The sequence below is a fragment of the Oryza glaberrima genome, chromosome 1, assembly GCF_000147395.1.
Source record: "Oryza glaberrima chromosome 1, OglaRS2, whole genome shotgun sequence".
NCBI classification, from domain to species: Eukaryota; Viridiplantae; Streptophyta; class Magnoliopsida; order Poales; family Poaceae; genus Oryza; species Oryza glaberrima.
Genome location: NC_068326.1, coordinates 13593015 through 13613248, shown reverse-complemented (window position 1 = coordinate 13613248; position 20234 = coordinate 13593015). Strand labels below are relative to the sequence as shown.

The 20234-nt window shown below is 41.0% G+C and overlaps 1 protein-coding gene and 1 pseudogene across 8 annotated transcripts; both read left to right on the top strand.

The window, feature by feature from the left end:
* The first annotated feature begins 1380 nt into the window (after positions 1-1380).
* LOC127771059 (putative disease resistance protein RGA4) lies at positions 1381-7877 on the top strand. Of its 8 annotated transcripts, none has more exons than XM_052296883.1 (4): positions 1381-1506; positions 2640-6976; positions 7066-7229; positions 7474-7877. In XM_052296883.1, exons 2-3 carry the CDS (start codon positions 2989-2991, stop codon positions 7227-7229), a joined length of 4152 nt encoding a protein of 1383 aa, XP_052152843.1. In that variant the 5' UTR covers positions 1381-1506; positions 2640-2988; the 3' UTR covers positions 7474-7877. The 8 variants fall into 8 exon arrangements, with proteins under 8 accessions (XP_052152843.1, XP_052152881.1, XP_052152867.1 ...); XM_052296921.1 differs by having other exon boundaries at positions 2631-6976; positions 7079-7229; positions 7479-7877; XM_052296907.1 differs by having other exon boundaries at positions 2631-6976; positions 7079-7229.
* A 5336-nt stretch (positions 7878-13213) lies between these two features.
* On the top strand, positions 13214-20217 carry LOC127771107 (disease resistance protein RGA2-like; annotated as a pseudogene).
* The last annotated feature ends 17 nt before the right edge of the window (positions 20218-20234 follow it).

Here is a 20234-nt window from a genome sequence, read left to right as displayed (position 1 = left end):
TCTCGTTATGTTTTGCAATTGACTGGGATTGAATCGAATTGAATCAGCGTTGTTACTCCTATAGTAACGGATGAACGAATCAATCCCAATTTGATTGTCGGTAACGGATGAATGAATCGATCCCGATTTGATTATCAGATTGATTCTCTCGTTATGTATTGCAACAGACGGGAATTGAATCAAATTGAATAAGCGTTGTTACTCTTGTAACGGATGAACGAATCAATCCCGATTTGATTATTGGTAACAGATGAATGAATCAATCCCGATTTGATTATCAGATTGATTCCGTTGTTACTCCAGTAATGGATCGATTGATTCCTCTCCCTCTCGCGTACTATATAAGCCTACTATCGGGACAGACAGATAGGTACTTCTCCGCTCTCCTCTCTCCCGCACTAGTTCTCCTGGGCACATCTTGTTTCTTCTGTCCCCACAACCAAAAAGGTGGTTCTACTCTCTTGATGCTAATCTTTCAGGTGCTTTGATCTGTAATAGAATCAACACAAACTACTTCAGTATGTAAATGGTGGGTTCAAAACTCAAACAAACAAGCATCGTAGATTCTCTGGCTCAGCTCACTAAACTGGAAGTAAGAATCAGGCAGTGATTTACAGTGATTCAGAGCTCACAGTAAACATTCAGTAAACTAGTCCCTCCGTCCTATAATATAAAGGGATTTTGACTTTTTGGTTACACTGTTTGACCACTCGTCTTATTCAAAAAATTTGAGCAAATATAAAAAACAAAAAGTTGTGCTTAAAGTACTTTAGATAATAAAGTAAGTTACAAATAAAATAAATAATAATTCTATTTTTTTAATAAGATGAATAGTCAAACAATGCGAACAAAAAGTCAAAATCCCTTATAGTAGAGTACTACGCTATAATTTGAACTTTCTTTTCTTTTATTTCTATGAAAATCAGTTGCAAAAGCATGGGCTTTTTTGCTAGCACTAAGATCGTGTTTAGATGTGACTAAAACTTTTAATTCCCTATCACATCGAATGTTTGGACACTAATTATAAATATTAAACGTAGACTATTAATAAAACCCATCCATAATCTTGGACTAATTCGCGAGATGAATCTATTGAGCCTAATTAATCCATGATTAGCCTATGTGATGCTACAGTAAACATTCTCTAATTATGTATTAATTAGACTTAAAAAATTTATATCACAAATTAGCTTTCATTTATGTAATTAGTTTTATAAGTAGTCTATATTTAATACTCTAAATTAGTATCTAAATAAAATACATGGACTAAAGTTAAGTCCATGGATCCAAACACCACCTAAATAAAATAATTCTGAATTGACCTTTATACCCCCTGATGGCCACCCGATCCTCATTCCCAAATCCCAACCTAATCATAGAACATGGCGGCCGGGCGTGGGGCAAGGTAGCAGGCTGCGGCGGCGAGCAACAGCCGGCGCCCGTGGCTGGGCGGCGGCTGGCTAGGCTGGCCGGCGAGGATCGAGAGCAGCAAGCGGCAAGTTTTCTGTAAGCTAATTATAGCCTCATTTCGCGTTTTCTGTAGGTAGAACTTGATTGTTAATGGCAAACTGAATCGATGCCGCCGGCCATCTTCTTTTAGAGCAACACCAATTACTACTAGTATAGTAATTACAGTATCTGACCACAGTGGCGTAAAGACCGCTCAATATATAGCAGGGAAAGTGGGAAACTAACTAGCTAGCTTGTGTCGACAGAGGACAGAGTAGCTCGCTTGTGTCGAACGGTAATGTAGCTTCAGTAGAAGCCATTTTCAGTTCACCTTTTTATGTGGCTATGAAAATGAGTGATGTCTCTTTCTCCTTTAAACCGATCTCGAAGGTGAAAGTTCCATTAAAATCCAGTGCGCTTGTGTGGTGATTGTTGAGAAATTGTATCCTCACCACAGATATCAAGACAAGGGGCTGACATGTAGTTGGTTTATCATTTGTGTCAAATTTTATTGAAATTATGTAGAATTCTGCCAATTTTTTTTCATATTTGTCGAATTTCTTAAAATTGTTAAAATTCATGTCAAAATTGAATTCTGTGAAAATCAGGTTGAAATTGGGCAAGTTTCATGTCAATGTACTTTGATATCAAAATAGGGGGGGATGCAACATATGTACAAAAATAGGGGCAAGTATGCAACAATAATGAAGGCTATACATGTTGTTTTACCACAGACTTAACACTGTCAACACGAGTTAACAACCCTGGGTCAAATCGAAGCTTTGATTAAAAAACAATGGCAAAATCACAAACCCTAAAAAACAGGGGGAAAATCACAATGGTGTGGGGAAGTAGGGGCAAGAACACATTCGCCACATATCGTAAATATCAAATGGAGTTTTCAACTGTACGGTGTGTGCTATGTACCAGTCTGCATGAGCGTAAGATATTTGCGAAAAGGTGACCCAGTCCCAGTGTGTGTAGTACAGTGCATGTCAAAGGAGGGAGTTTACCACCAGTCCCAATGTGTGTACTACAGTGCATGTCAAAGGAGGGAGTTTACCTCCCAAAATCTTCCAATCAGGCATAGTTTGGTCATTAGCTAGATACTTACTTTTCTATTACATTGTATATATAAGTAAAACAAAAGAACTCAATTATTGTCTCACATACTTGTTTAGTTTCTGCAGAGAAAACCCAGAGCTGGATTATGGACAGAGCAGGCCTACAGGCATAAGCTCACAACATCAAGCAACAATAGTGCAACTGTGCAACCAATAATTGCACCTTATGATGAGACATTCCACAGCCTTGCTGTGAGGGTCCCTATGTGACACAAAATATCCAAAAGCATGCAGTGAAGTCAAAGTCAATAGACTTGTTTTTAAGGGAAGGATTTTTTTTTTTGTCCTCAATAGAAGTGTTAGGTAAGGCTGCCAACAAGCCAATGGATAACTCTAAGCTTTTAAGAGGTTTGATTGATTCAATTGTTCAGCACAGCTTTGCTGGTCTGTTGCTTCACAACATTAATTGTCATCCATGGCTACGAGCATGCTGCTTGGGCCTCTCATCGCCTTGGTTAATCGGCAGGTCTCCAATTACCTGTTGCAACAGTACCAAGAGCTGGATGGTATGGAGGAGCAGCTCACAATTCTGGAGCGCAAACTGCCGGCCATATTGGATGTCATCATTGATGCTGAGGAGCAAGGAACTCACCGTCCTGGGGTAAGTGCTTGGCTCAAAGCACTCAAGGCTGTTGCTTACAAAGCTAATGACATATTTGATGAGTTCAAGTATGAAGCCCTTCGTCGTGAAGCTAAGAGGAGGGGAAATCATGGAAATCTCAGCACTAGTATAGTCCTTGCTAACAATCCTCTAGTGTTCCGTTACAGGATGAGCAAGAAGCTGCGTAAAATTGTCAGTTCTATTGAGGACCTTGTTGCTGATATGAATGCCTTTGGGTTCAGGTATAGACCACAAATGCCAACCTCCAAGCAGTGGAGACAGACAGATTCAATCATCATTGACTCTGAGAATATTGTCAGCAGAGAGGAAGAGAAGCAGCATATTGTTAATTTGCTGCTTACCGATGCCAGCAACAGGAATCTCATGGTCCTTCCAATCATTGGAATGGGTGGTTTGGGCAAGACCACTTTTGCTCAGATAATTTACAACGATCCTGAGATCCAAAAGCATTTCCAGCTACGGAAGTGGGTGTGTGTCTTGGATGATTTTGATGTTACAAGCATTGCTAACAAGATCAGCATGTCAACTGAGAAAGAATGCGAAAATGCACTAGAGAAGCTCCAGCAGGAAGTCCGTGGAAAGAGGTACCTCCTTATTTTGGATGATGTATGGAATTGCGATGCCGATAAGTGGGCGAAGCTAAAATATTGCCTTCAACAATATGGTGGTGTTGGGAGTGCCATATTGATGACAACACGTGATCAAGGGGTAGCTCAGCTAATGGGAACAACTAAAGCCCATCAATTGGTAAGAATGGAAAAAGAGGATTTGCTTGCAATTTTTGAAAAAAGAGCATTTCGTTTTGATGAGCAGAAACCTGATGAGCTGGTTCAAATTGGCTGGGAGATTATGGACAGATGTCACGGGTCCCCTTTAGCTGCAAAAGCCTTGGGTTCAATGTTAAGCACACGAAAAGCTGTAGAAGAATGGAGGGCCGTATTAACCAAAAGTAGCATCTGTGATGACGAGAATGGAATTTTACCTATACTGAAGCTCAGCTATGACGATCTGCCATCATACATGAAGCAATGTTTTGCTTTTTGTGCGATCTTTCCCAAAAACTATGTGATTGATGTGGAAATGCTGATATTGCTCTGGATGGCAAATGATTTTATCCCATCTGAAGAAGCAATTCGACCAGAAACAAAAGGCAAGCAGATTTTCAATGAGCTTGCTTCAAGGTCATTCTTTCAGGATGTCAAGGAGGTACCTTTACACAAGGATGAAAGTGGACATAGTTACCGAACTATATGTAGCATCCATGATCTCATGCATGACGTTGCTGTTTCTGTTATTGGGAAAGAATGTTTTACTATAGCTGAGGGTCACAATTACATTAAGTTTTTGCCAAATACTGTTCGTCATTTGTTCTTGTGCTCTGATCGTCCAGAAACCCTCTCGGATGTTTCACTAAAGCAGAGATGTCAAGGTATGCAAACACTTTTGTGCAGTATGAATACTAGCAATTCATCATTACATTACTTATCAAAATGCTATTCTCTTCGAGCATTACGCCTCTATTACCATAACTTGGGTGGACTTCAGATAAGAGTGAAGCACTTGAAGCACCTCAGGTTTCTTGATCTCTCTGGCAATTGTCATATCAAGTCACTTCCTGAAGAAATATGCATTTTGTATAATCTACAAACATTAAATCTTTCGGGTTGTAAATCTCTTGGTCACCTTCCTAAGGATATTAAAAACATGATTGGCCTTCGTCATCTCTATACTGATGGATGTATGTCCTTAAAATCCATGCCTTCAAACCTTGGGCATCTAACATCCCTACAGACACTAACATATTTTGTTGTGGGCAATAATTCTGGTTGTAGTAGCATTGGAGAACTAAGGCACCTCAAACTCCAAGGTCAACTCCAGCTATGCCATCTACAAAATGTAACAGAGGCAGATGTATCCATGAGCAACAATGGGGAAAAGAAAGACCTAACCCAGCTATCTTTTGGATGGAAGGATGATCGTAATGAAGTGATTGATTTACATGAGAAGGTACTAGATGCTTTTACTCCAAACAACAGGCTTAAAATTCTATCTGTGGATTCCTACAGAAGTTCCAATTTTCCAACTTGGGTGACAAACCCCACAATGATGCGAGATCTAATCAAGCTCCAACTAGTTAGTTGCACAATGTGCGAGAGCCTTCCACAATTGTGGCAATTGCCATCTCTTGAAGTTCTTCATTTGGAAGGGCTGCAAAGTTTGCAATACCTGTGCTCGGGTGTTGACAATTCGACATCTTCAACGTTTCCTAAATTAAGGGAACTTATTTTAGTTGATCTAAAAATTTTGAATGGTTGGTGGGAAGTAAAAGGAGGACCTGGGCAAAAGCTAGTGTTTCCCCTTCTAGAGAATCTATCAATTGATAGTTGCTCTAAATTGGAAAACTTTCCAGACACAGTAATATTTGGTGAATCTTCTCAATTCTTAGATAATAAAGGGAACTCCCCATTTCCAGCTTTAAAGAACCTCAAGTTGCACAATCTGAAGAGTTTGAAGGCATGGGGAACACAAGAAAGATATCAACCAATATTTCCTCAACTTGAGAATGCTAATATTATGGAGTGCCCGGAGTTGGCGACTCTACCTGAAGCACCAAAGCTGAGAGTATTAGTATTTCCCGAAGATAAATCATTGATGTGGTTATCCATAGCAAGATATATGGCAACACTGTCCGATGTCAGATTAACAATTGCAGCTTCTTCCTCACAAGTACAATGTGCAATACAACAGGTCAGTGGTACAGAAGAATTTAGTCATAAAACTTTTAATGCAACTATGGAACTACGGGGATGTTACTTCTTCTGTATGGATTGGGAATGTTTTGTGAACTTGCAAGATTTAGTAATCAACTGCTGCAACGAACTCATCTATTGGCCACTGAAACAGCTCCAATGCTTGGTATCCTTGAAAAGATTAACAATTTATTCTTGCAATAATCTGACTAAATCTGGTGATGTTCTAGAAGCACCATTAGAAAAAAATCAGCTACTCCCATGCTTGGAGTGTATAGAGATAAAAGATTGTCCCAAATTGGTTGAGGTTCTCATCCTTCCTTCATCTCTAAGGGAAATATATATTGAGAGATGTGGTAAGCTCGAGTTCATATGGGGTCAAAAGGACACTAAAAATAAGAGTTGGTATGCTGAAAACCAAGATGATTTGAGGTCAGAATCTTATAGCAACCTAGTATCCTCTGCAGATGCACCTTTGGCAACAAATACACATTTACCTTGTATGGAGTCTCTAACAGTGATAAGTTGTCAAAGCTTAGTAGTGCTTCTCAATTTTCCCCTATATCTGAAGGAAATACACATTTGGAGTTGCCCTGAGCTTAGATCTATAAGGGGAAAGCAGGATATAAAAGTCGAAAGTAAATATGTTGAGCGTAATAATGGCATGGCTATATCAGAATCTAGCAGTGATCTCAGTGCATCTATAACTGTAGAAGATCAAGGAACATGGAGAAGCAAATATCTCCTGCCATGCTTAGAATACCTAAGAATAGCATATTGTGTAAGCTTGGTAGAGGTTCTTGCTCTTCCTTCATCCATGAGAACTATAATTATTTCAGAGTGTCCTAAGCTTGAAGTCCTGTCAGGGAAACTTAATAAACTTGGGCAACTAGATATTCGATTCTGTGAAAAGCTGAAACTAGTGGAGTCATACGAAGGATCCTTCTCATCATTGGAAACTGTCTCCATTGTCGGCTGCGAGAACATGGCATCGTTACCAAATAAACATTCAAATACTCCCTGTACAAAAGGTAGTGCATGATTGAATCCTTTCTGTATTCAAGTCAAGAGGAATTTCATAATGTCTATGGGGAGCGAAAACAACTTATTTTTGCATCAGTAATTTGTATCAGGGCATTGTTCTCTTCAGAGGTACAAATATATGGAGATATCTACTCGGTACTGTCTCAATTTTCATTTTCCCTCCAAATGTGGACCATGATGTGGACTATGGAAAACCAAGAACATAATCTTTCTTCTGCTGAATTCTTCAAATTTGTCTAGGTAAATGACGTTGACATATGTGAGTACTCAACTTCGTACATACAAAAACTCTGTATAGTTGTTCTTGTTCTTACCATGAATGCAACACTTAAATTAATGTACTCTTCAGCAATAACAAAAAAAGCTTATTTAAACGCTTCAGTTTAGTTTTGGTTAACATTTGATACATTGAGATGCTTAAACAATTTTTATGCATAAAGCAGTAGAATTGATTAATGAATTTTTGAAAATTTGTTTGTGCAAGATAAGCATGTGGCTGTGGAATTGCTGCCCATAAGAGAAGTTCACAGGACAGCAGCGCAATAATGGTACGATTGATAATTGCACTCGTGCTGTATGAATTTTGCACAGTTTTGCTTACTGGGAGTGTCCCATTCTTAAAGCTTACTAAAGTCTTGTTTGGCACAACTATCGAAGGTTTTTAGGAGCTAGGTATTTCTAAGTCCACAAATTCATGAATCTGTATCTGCGATTATGTTGACAATATTTGGATGAATCATTTTGTTCCTATTTTAAATAAAACTAGCATGGTGGCCCCCACAGATTGCGCTCATCATTATATTTTCTCTCTTATAATAGCATACATATTTTCTCAATTTATTATTAAATATATTAAAATGACAACATAATTTTAAATTTTGTACTAACTTTACCAAAACTACCGATGTGTAATATTCATACAGTATTGTATATATGTGATAGTTATTGATTATTTTTAATATCAAATTTTAGTTATTTCTAAATTGTATTCCTATATGGACTCTAGGTTTTTCTTCCCATTTTTTTAATTTCGAATTTTAGTTATTTGTAAATTGTATTTCTGTATGGACTTTAAAGTTTAAACTGTACTTTTAATTTTATTATATTTATTTCGAATTTTAGTTAATTCTAAATTCCTAATATTCCTTTTTAATATATATACTCTTCTTTTAATATTCCTTTTTTAATTCTGAATTTCTATTATTTCTTAGTTGTATTTCTATATAGACTCTGTACTCTTCTTCTTAAATTCCTATATGGACTCTATACTCTTTTTCTAATATTTCCTTTTTCAATTCCGAATTTTTATTATTTCTTAATTGTATTTCTATATGGATTCTAAGATAATTTTACTTTTCTTTTTTTTTAAATTCAGAATTTTTATTGATTCTAAATTGTATACCGGCATGGACTCTAGTCTTCTTTTCCAATATTCCTTTTTTCGCCGGGGTGGCGAAGAATGCCGACCGATGTATATCCCCCCGGCGGAAGGGGGCACAAATGCAGTGCGTCAAAGCACCACCTTTACAACATTAAGCAAGTTACAAAGGCTATAATGTCCCTAAAGTTGGCGCTGTGGCAACACTTAACGAGCTAACTAGCCCTGCTGATTTTCATGTTTCCCATTCATCACACATGATCACACACAGTTGTGTGACCGACGAGGCTGTTCCCTCGAAAACCCGTGCGTTGCACTCTTTCCAAATCAACCATATAACGAGGATGACCTTAGCGTCGAACGTCTTGCGGTCGATCTTCGCAACAGACTGCCGGTAGCGAGCCACCAACTGGCAAAATCTGAGGACAGCGGCGAGCACAAGAAGCTTAATCAAGCCTGGACCTGCATCCAAACCTGCTGCGAGAAGGGGCAAGCCTGGAAGATGTGTTGGCAGGACTTTCCATCCTCGGAGCAAAAAAGTGACAAATTGGTGCAAGCTTCCAACCTCAGCGCTGCAGCTTATCGACTGTTAAACAGGCATTGCGGACGGCAAGGAACATGAAGAACTTGCATCTCGCTGGCGCACGGGATTTCCAAATAATCTTGCCAAGCGGGCAGGATGTTCTGCCGGCCGAAAGGATAGAGTAGGTAGACCGCACCTAGAAGTCGCCACTTCCAGATCATAGAGTCCGTACTTCCGGGGTCGAGAGAAATCCCGGCAACCATGTCCCAGAGCACAAGGTATTTGTTGATGCGAAAACACGTGGCCTGGAAGATCTGCTTAACTTCAGTGCAGGTCCAAAAATCTTGCCTTTAGGTTCGTGAGCGTGCCAGTTGATTTGATCTTGCAATCAAAAGAAATAAAGACAAATAAACCATGGTTAAATCCATAAATGATAGCCGATCGGCTAGTCGCCGATGACGTATCATTTATCTTTGAGCCGATGTCATATTTGATTCGATCGGCAATTATAAATAAGTAAGTAAGAACTAAATCTATTTGATTGGCTGAAGATATTAATAGCATATATCGCTTCCGTCGATATATACTTAAATCAAGTGATTGGGATAGATTGGTCGCCATGCCAAGACAGTATAAATCTCTTAAATCGAAATATATATTAACAAGGAGATTATAAGCATTCACAGCATAGCCGATCAGATAGATCCAGCATGTATCGGCTAATACTCTGATACTACTTTATATTAAGATATTAAAGCAAGCAAAATATATCAAACAAAAAGCTTAATATATGTAAATACGACAAGATCTTAACATAATGGGCAAATTTAACATATCGGTCAAGCACATAATATATGAAGGAGTTAAATCAGGTAAGATCGGCAGAAACCCCGATACTACTCTAATCGACAACCAAAAGGCAAGCTAAAGACTGAGATTCTAATCACGACTTATAAGATCAAACTCAACTGATGCAGCTATATGTATGAAAAGAAGGAAAATATCTAGACAATCAAGCCGCTAGCTGTTTCATGGAGTGGTGGATACCCTATATAATCTACGTCAACATTAGTATTTAACCTGATCGGCTGCCTTCCAATGATTGATGTTAGCCGATTGAAGGTTAAATAACGATATTGTCAGAGATTATATAGGGTATATGATAACTTGATGAATTACATAAACAATATTAGAGTATCATAAAGATGGAAGCATTAATCCCGAGAACGCAAGTCGCCATAACAAGTTTTACTTCTAGTTGAAGATTGAAACCGATGCAGCTCAACCCGAAAGCAAGAACTCGTCGAAAGTAAACAAAAGTGAAAGGGTGGCGATGCGCCGAGATTGTATTGAACGTGTGTTGTTTGATTACATGGGTTCGGGTCATATTTGTACCCGAGATACAAAATATGTCCTTGTCGGACAAGACTCTTATCTCTAACAAACTCTAAGATACCATAAGTCTTTGCGGCAGACTTTTGCCCAAACTTATCTCTAAGGAAATTACATAAAATATCCTAATTGATAGATACAATTGCCTTCTCAGGACTTAATCCGTGCATGGCAATCCACATGAAGCACATTAACTCAACCCGACAACGTGTATCGAGTCGCATTGTCGAAATCGGCTTAATCGGCTAACCTTGTCCGACTCGAACTCTACCGATCCTGATCGCAGCCGATTCGGACTTTAGCCGATTCTCGCTCTGTTTCTGGAATGATCTCCATCTTGGATTCCGCTTCAGATTTATCTTTATCTCCGATACTTGAATTACCAAATTTGGTTGTTAACAGTATTCCCCTATCGCTTGGACAGACAGGTCGCCCCTAACATCTTCAATCCAGGTATTGTCGCGGAGGGCGGCAACCACCATGATTCCCCTCAGCTTGACAAAAGAGAAAAGAATTGGAAATCTGTACTGCACTGATCCTCCGTCCGGCAACCAGCTATCGCACCAAAACAAGGTAGAGGCTCCGTTCCCCAGCAGTACTTTGCTACCAGTGGCAAAGCAGTGCAGTGACTTTCTGTCAGCAAGAGGTGCAACGCGCGTCCAGGAACGCTCTGGCTCAGTGCGGTGCAATCAAATCCACCGAGCGCGAAGCGCCATTCCCATTAGGCGTAGGTTTCTGATCCCTAATCCCCATTGCTCGATAGGGAGGCAAAGCTTCTCCCAAGCCACCAAGCTGCACGAGCCCGCAGCATCTTCGTCACCCTTCCAAAGAAAACCCCGGCATTTCTTTTCAATTTCGTTGATTGCCCAGGCTGGTAGTTCCAACGGACATGTAGAGTGGGAGCGCCATTAACACAGGCTAGATCAGGGCTAAGCGGGCATTTGGAGATAAAAGCTTGGGCTTCTAGCCAGCCAGATTTTTGGCAAGCCTATCCATCATCGATTGGATTTGTGCTTTCGTCGGTTTACACACAAAAAATGGCAGCCCAGGTAAACAATCGGCAATTGCTTGATCGGGCATGTATACACCTCCGTCACCTTTTCAATTTGGGTATCGGTGCAATGGATATCAAGGTCAACAAGCTCTTGGCTAGATTGGAAACCAAGCCGGTGGCGTCGCCCATCAGCTTGAGCACGAAGTGGATTTTCAGCGCATCCCATCAGGAAGGATGGAAGAAGATGATGGTATCATCTGCATATATTGAGGCGCGGAGCGGCAAGGAATCCGTAGCAAGGAGGGAAAACGCGCCACGGCGTGCCACCGTTGCGCAAAGAGCCACAAACGCCTTCATCACAAGGACAAAAAGCAATGGCGAGAGAGGATCCCCTTGCTTGAGTCCCCGAGCTAACCTGATCCTCTGAGTATCTCTACCATTCATGGTGACGGTGGTTGAAGAAGTGAAAAGCAGAGCAGAAACACAGTCGCGCCATCGAGCGCCGAAGCCCAAATGTCGGAGCAGGTCCAAAAGGAATTCCCATGAGACCATATCAAAAGCTTTTGCAATGTCAATCTTTAACAACATGGCAGGCGTTTTGGACCGATGTAACTTCTTAACCACACCTTGAATGTAGAGGAAGTTCTCTTGTATTCTTCTTCGCCTAATGAAGGCCAACTGTGCAGGCCCGATCAGCTCATCCATTCTTGGGGCGAGACAGAGCTCCAGAATTTTGGTTAGAATCTTAGCGAAACTGTGAATCAAACTAATTGGGCGGAAGTCAGTTAGTTGATTTGGGTCCTCTTTCTTGTGCAACAGGATGATGGAGGCCGTGTTGACGAGATGCCGGTGCTGGGAATTCGCTCTCCAGGCTAAGTTAAGAGCCGCAACCAGGTCACCCTTGATAATTCCCCAACAAACCTTGAAGAAAGTGGTGCTGAAACCATCTAGCCGCGGCAGCTTGTCACTTGGTGACGCCATGATCGCCTTTTTCACCTCTTTCTCAGTGACGTCGCCCTCCAATTCAGAGAGACCGTGGGCCGCCAAACCAATCGAGCCGAGGTTAATGGACGCCGAAGGCGGACACGACGTCCCCAAAATATTGAGGAAATAGTTGTAGGAAGCCTGCAACTTATCTTCCTCGGTGGTAGCATAGACACCGTCAAGACAGAGGGTAGGAATTGCTTTCTTTCTTCGACGTGCATTGATTTTAAGGCGGAAAATTGCTCCGTTGTGCCGCTATGTTTGAGGAATAACAGCCTGGCTCGCTGACGGAGGAGCCTATATGGACTCTGTTTTTCTTTTTCTCCGATTAATATGAGAATTTTTATGCCATGAGAGTGAACGTAGAGGCTCCTTTTTCTATTTCTTTAATAAGTTAATAGATATCGAATTTTAAATCAGTGTAATTTAACATACAAACTTCAAATCCGGCATAGATAAGGGATGTGGAGCTATCAAACATGACTTAACATAGACATTGAGTTATATGGTTAAAGAGACGTGTTTTAACGTTGGGGTCATACTTATTTATCTGAAATGTTGATCTGGAGGAATGTTAACAAGATTTGTCTTCAATAACAAATTAATTCTGAATTAACATATACACAGATTTTTGCAAAGCCGTCTCAGGAAAAAAATTGAAAAAAAAGCATGGCCAACGAGCAAGAATAGGTCCATAACTAGCATGGCCATAGTGGATCAATAATTGCAGTTGATGAGGGAAGAATCATTGCACAGTTGTGCTTAACTGGAAGGGTCCCAACTGTGACAGCACAAAGATATAGACAAGCAAGTCAAGTCCAGTCCAGTCCTGTCCTAACTTATTATTATAGTTATTAATTTTAGGATTGTAATTATTGGAATTGGTACTCTAAAAGTTTTTACTATATCATGAGGAAACTATAATTGACTAATTTCGAATGTTGGAATTATTTAATGGTCAGGAAAAACGACCAAAAACTAGTATGTATATTGTACTGCAGTTTCTCCCTTTCATTTTTATGTATGTTGGAATTATTTTTGTTTACACATATCATCTATCCACATGGCCTCCTTCCTGTTAGGACTTCTGAAGCACTGCCAAACTAAAATCATCAGGATGGCCATAATTGATTGCTTTTGATGATTTCACCCTTATTTTGCTGTGCGTATACGTTTGAATTCTTTTTTTTTTACTGCTGAGATCTGCATTTAGGCTATTACTAACCATCTCATCAGTGTGTTACGTAGCCACAAAATTCAACTTCTTTTTCAAGGAGTATAGGTACACTGAATTGTGAGAGCGGAACTCATGCAATCAGTTAGCAGCATCGCACCGTTGTAACTTCCTACAATCTTACCATCGATGAAAAACAGAGAAAAAGGGTAGAGATGTAACCATGTCCTACTGTCCTTTTCATAATTTAATGACCTAGATTTTTCATAAAGGCTAAGCACCAGTCCCTACTTTGTTTAGCAGCTTCTGGACATCAATTGCTTGTCAGGTTGGGAATGTAGCGTAATTTAGAACGGGTGTTCATTCCCTTTCAAAGTAAGTGCCTAATAATTACATTCAGGATCATGACAAATTGAAACTTTCTGCACACAGCGATCGACAATGACAGCACATCACGGGCACCTTTTCTTCTACTGATTGTACTGATTGATTGGGACGCTGTCCAAGATAAGGGCTCCTTTAAATCGCAGGATTGAGAAAACGTAGGAATAGGAAGAACGTAGAATTTTGATAGGAATGTAAGTGTAAAACAGAGGATTGCAAAACGCAGGAAAAACACAGGAATGACCGTTTGATTGAACCACAGAAAAAACACAGGAATTGGATGAGAGAGAGACTCAAAGGAAAGTTAGCAAGAGGTTGAAGCTCTTGCTAAATTTCCTCCAAAATCTCTATAGGATTATCCATTCCATAGGAATTTCAAAGGATTGGATAGGATTCAATCCTTTGTTTCAAAGGGCTTCATAGGAAATTTTCCTATAGGATTGAAATCCTCTAAAATTCCTATGTTTTTCCTCCAAATCAAAGGGGCCCTAAATTGCGGATAGACCTAGAACCACCAGTTCCCTCTCCATCAACCTACCATTTCATTGATATTTGCTAGTTTGCTTTGTGTGTGAGCTCTACAATGGGTGAACTGGTGACCAGCATGGTGATCGGGCCACTGGTCCGCATGGTGAAGGAGAAGGCTTCCAGCTACCTCCTGGAGCAGTACAAGGTGATGGAAGGTATGGAAGTGCAGCACAAGATCCTCAAGCGCAAGCTGCCGGCCATCTTGGACGTCATCTCTGACGCTGAGAAGCAGGCATCTGAACACAGGGAAGGAGCGAAGGCCTGGCTTGAGGAGCTCAAGGCAGTGGCCTATGAGGCGAATGAAGTCTTCGACGAGTTCAAGTACGAGGCGCTACGGCGTGAAGCCAAGAAGATCGGGCACTACACCAAGCTCGGCATCGATGCGGTAAAACTCTTTCCTACTCACAACCGTGTCGTGTTCCGATACAAGATGGGCAAGAAGCTCTGCCGGATCGTGCAGAATATTGAAGTGCTTGTCGCAGAGATGAATGCCTTCGGGTTTAAATTCGAACCTCAGGCTATAGAGTCCAAGGAATGGAGGCTAACCGATTCTGACATCTTTGACCCAATGAACATTGCTAGCAGATCGAGAGATGAAGATAAGAAGCTGCTCGTTAGCATATTGCTCTCCCAAGCAAGCAATGTAAAACTCACCGTCCTTCCTATTGTTGGAATGGGAGGGCTAGGCAAAACTACCTTAGCCAAACTCATTTACAATGAGCCTGAAATTCAGAACCATTTCCAGTTGATGATCTGGGTATGTGTGTCTGACAACTTTGATGTTGCGTCTGTTGCTAGAAGTATAGTTGATGCAGTTCCAAAAAAAGGTGATAAAGTAACCATCAATGAAAATCAAACCTCGGCACTTGACGAGCTTCAGAAATTAGTGAGCGGGCAGAGGTATCTCCTTGTATTGGACGATGTTTGGAATAGGGATGATGAAAAATGGCGTAAACTGAAGAAATGCCTCGAACATGGTAGCACTGGTAGTGCAGTATTAGCAACAACTCGTGAAGGAGGAGTTGCTGAACTAATGCACACAACTGATGCATATAATCTTACTTCTCTAAATAACAGTGTCATTAAGGAAATCATTGACACAGCAGCTTTTAGACCGAAAAAGGAGATCAAGCCCGCTGAGCTAGTTCAAATGGATGATAAGACATTATTATCTAAAAACGAAAGTGCATGTAGCCTAGTGGTTACAGTGACTTGAGTAGTGCCCTAAGGTCCTGAGTTCAAATCTCCTATGGAGCGAATTTCAGATTGGGTTGTTTGCGGGGCTAAGTTCCCTATCTCAATGGCCGTATATATCGGTTGGATATAGAGGCCAGGTAGAAAATACCCTTCTCTAAAAAAAAAATAGATGTGCTGGGTTGCCATTGGCAGCAAAAGCACTAGGTTCTGTACTTTATACGAAGGCCAGTCTGGAAGAATGGGAGGCAGTATTAAGAAGCAGCAGCATATGCAATAAAGAGACTGGAATTTTACCAATACTCAAGCTCAGCTATGACAATTTGCCGTCACATATGAAGCAGTGCTTTGCTTTCTGTGCTATTTTTCCTAAGGATTACGAGATTGATATGGACAAGCTTGTCCAGCTATGGATCGCAAATGGATTAATCCCAGAAATAAAAGATATCCGCCTTGAAACCACTGGAGAAGGTATTTTCAATGAGTTAGCTTCTAGATCTTTCTTTCAGGAGTTGAAGCGAGTCCGATTTGACAAATATAGAAGCAATCATGGGCATTGTTCCAGAATCATATGTAAGATGCACGATCTTATGCATGATGTTGCCACTTCAATTATGGGAAAGGAATGTATCGCTATAACTGAATATCCTATTGAAAGAGGGTCATATTCAAATGCTACTCGCCATCTACTTTTATCATGTAATGAGCCAGCTAATGTGATGAATGATTATCTGAAAAAAGAATCTCCAGCTATCCAAACGCTTCTCTATGATAGATCTTTTTCCAGATCAAGTTCATTGCAGCACTCAGCAAAATACAGAGCTGTACGAGCATTGAAACTCTATCAGTTTAGGAGTTTTTTCTTACTTCAGCCAAAGCATCTGCATCACTTGAGGTACCTGGATCTCTCAGGAAGTTATATCAAATCACTTCCTGATGATATAAGTATCCTATACTGCCTACGAACTTTGAACCTTTCTGGCTGCAGATATCTCTGTCGCCTTCCAAAACAAATGAAGTACATGACAGCTCTGTCACCTCCACACTCACGGATGTACATTGTTGAAGCACATGCCTCCAGATTTGGGAAAACTCACTTCCTTACAAACGCTCACTTGTTTTGTAGCTGGTACTGGTTCTGGTTGCAGTAATGTTGGAGAGCTACAACATTTAGACATCAGTGGTCAACTAGAGCTACGTCGGCTGGAAAATGTTACAGAGGAAGATGCAGGACGGATCAACCTTGAAAACAAGAAGCTCTCAACACTTTCTTTAGTATGGAATGAAAATGACAAAGAAGATCGATCTTACAGCAATGCACCAGATTGTCATGAGAAGGTGATCGAAGCTCTCAAACCTCATGATGAGCTTCGCGTTCTGAATGTCAAGTCCTGCAAGAGCTCATCTTTCCCATCATGGATGGGTATGCTTAAACGCCTTGTAGAGATTGATCTAGATAATTGTACAATGTGCCAAAATATTCCTCAGTTTTGGCAGCGACAAGATCTTCAAGTTCTTCGGCTGGATGGATTCCATGGACTGCAGTATTTGTGCAGCATTGGTCAAAACTGTGAGATACCCTCAACATTCCCAAAACTAAAAGAGCTTAAACTAACAAACTTGAAGAGTTTCAAGCGATGGTGGGAAATAAATGAGAGACAAGAAAAGCTTGGTTTTCCTCAGCTTGAGAAGCTGGTTATTATGGGATGTGGAGAGCTAACATCACTGCCTACTAGTGACAGTAATATGTCACAGCCTGCATTACCAGCTTTAAAGGAACTCGAACTCTGTGATTTAAATCAATTCGAGAGATGGCAGGCTGCGGAAGGAACACAAGACAAACCACCGACCTTCCCTAACCTTGAGAGCATTTATATTGTGGAATGTCCAGAGTTGACAAGTCTACCAGAAGCACCAAAGCTCAGTGTGTTACACATAGGAAATGGCTCTGAACAGATGCTCCTTTGCATACCTAGATACCTGACTTCATTGTCCACTCTGACATTGCAGCATGAAGGTGTAGAAACAACGCCTCCAGCGGGACACAATTTGATTGAGTGGTTGGACAGCAATGACAATTGGAAATGTGAATCCCCTCTGGCATTTATGAACCTAAATAACTTGAACATGCTCTTCCTTTCTGGTGCACATGCACTATGGGCATGTTTTGCACAGCTTACATGTTTGAATATTATTAGATGTGATGTGCTCATCCACTGGCCGGAGAAAGAATTTCAGAGCTTGGTATCCTTGAAGAAATTATGGATATGGAACTGCAACAAACTGAAGGGATACGCACAAGCTCCTGAGCAGTCAACATCAGGAGGAGGCCAACTCCTAACACGTCTGGAGTCACGTGTGAAAGTTTGGTAGAGGTTTTCAACACCCCACCATCTCTCAAGGATTTGAACATACAACGTTGCCCTGAGCTTAAGTCCATATTCGGGTCAGTATTAATTGAAGGGCCTTGCAGTGACAACATTGTGTCCGCTGTTGTGTCGGAACCGTCATCACCAGCTGGGGACCACTTCTCTCTTTATGAATCACTGGAGTCTCACTCGGCCGAGCTCCCATCGTTGGTAGAACTCAAGCTCTACAAATGCAAAAGCCTGGCATCGCTGCCCAATTCACCGCAAGCATACTCATCCCTCCAACAGCTTATGATTTGGGAATGCCCTGCTCTAAAAGTGCACCCTACATGCCTGCGGCAATGGCTGGCCAGCCTCGAGCGGAAATATCTAGACGCCCGTCATGAAGGTACGCAATAATTTCTGTATTTCCCACAATGAAGCGAATTCGATCATTCACCGTGTGTTTTGTCATTTTTATCCCATTATACCACTCTATCGTTCCAACTTGTTCAGACATCCTAGGCTGAACTATTTTAGGCATCTACAGGTAATCAGTCCAAAGATATGTAAGTGCTTATAAAAGTTTCAAGCTCGTGAAAAACAGATAAATGCGGAGAAACTAGTCAATAGTAAAAAGAGCAGTCAGAATTATATAATAGAATGACAAGTACTGCTGAAAAAATTTAAAGAAATATTCCTTTTACCTTAAACTTGTTTTTATTTAGTAGTGTTCACTTCAATACTCCTCTTTACATATGGTACGGATCTTTAAGCCAAATTCCAAATATCAATGACTAGGGGATAAATTAGTTCTAACAATTGATTAGTGCTTATATTTCACAGCATTGTTCTTGGTTTGAGATTGAGTTTTGCCAGATGCCAACAAGATTGAAATTAAACCCATTCTCATTCTTATCATGCATGATGTTCTTTCCATTAAAATTATCGTCAAGTCCTCCATAAAAATCTCAAAATGGATATAGCAAATTAATGTTAAGGGACTGAAAAGTCGAATATACTGGATCACCAACCCTGCTCTTGCAAGTTCGTTAGCGATTGCCTATATACTTCATCTTGACATTCTGTTAGCCAAGGATTTCCTCAACACCGATTTGTACATATGACTTCCAACATCATCGTCTGTGACCAGGGCCAAAGTTAATGAAGCCGAAGACTTGGAAATATGCAATCTGCACATGATAGTATTCTTTTTCGCCAGAACACATGACACATGATTGTATGCTTTTCATAGCAACATAGACAGATACGTAGGAAGCTACATGGCTGAAAATCAACGGGAACCTCGATTTTATGCTTCCCACTAGCAACCAGTCCGCAAGCCAAAACTTTGTGTTTTTTTCATCTCCTACCTCTTGCCGTGATGCTGAGTAGTAGAGGTCTCTCAGATCTTTTGGCAGCACAGTCGCCACTGTTGTCCAAGGCCGGTCTTGCTGCTCACCCTTCTTAGCCAACTGGGGAACGCACCGGCTTGACAGTGGCTCAGGGGTTGAGGAACCACAGGTGGGTGCGTGACATCAAAGGTGCGCCATGTAATCGAGCCATCGGGGAGTATTTTCAGATTTGGGATGCAGTCCAGGAGGTGCTGCTGCAAGGGGGAGAGGAGGATGTGACTGTTTGGAAGAGGACTGCAAATGGGAAGTTCATCCCAGCTTCGGCTTACGACCTGTTCTTCATGGCAAATACAGAAGCGAGATGTGGCAGTCTGATTTGGCACACTAGAGCACCTTCCAAAGTGAAATTCTTTATGTGGTTGGCTGAGAAAAGCAGGCGTCTCACTGCCGACAATCTCACCAAGCGAGGATGGCCACACCAACAATCCTGCCCCCTCTGCATGACCAATAATGAAGATTGCGAGCATCTCTTTGTCTCCTGTCCATACACTTCAAGTGTCTGGAGAAAGATCAAGGGTTGGATCGGCGTCGGGTTCCAGCTGCCGGTGGAATCCGGATTGGACCTTGGAGATTGGTGGTTGGAGTGGTGGTAGGTCTTTTGGACCAGCCAGAGGAGCGCATTTGACACTTTGGTGGTGCTGGTCTGTTGGATGATTTGGAAGGAGAGAAACATGCGAGTATTCCAGAATCAGAGCCGAACAGTGGGGTTCTTGTTTGGCTCAATTAAAGATGAAGCAGCAATCTGGAAAGTAGTTGGAGTTTTCAATGTTTTAGGAGAGTAACAATCTTCTGTAACTTGTTTTTCTTTTAGGAAGTTGCTGCGGTGGCAACATCCTTTCACTTCGACAGCCTTTTGTCGGAGTCTGAAACTTATATATGTGTAAATACTCATTTTCTTAAGTAAATTTGGTCCACCTATCTTAGGCCAGCC

What these genes read in the sequence shown, in the direction of transcription:
- LOC127771059 (XM_052296883.1), top strand. Translation starts at nt 2,989, where the DNA reads ATGGCTACGAGCATGCTGCTTGGGCCTCTCATCGCCTTGGTTAATCGG. An exon ending in AAATACTCCCTGTACAAAAG is followed by an intron (nt 6,977 to 7,065) that starts GTAGTGCATGAT and finishes TTTTTGCATCAG; the next exon opens with TAATTTGTATCAGGGCATTG.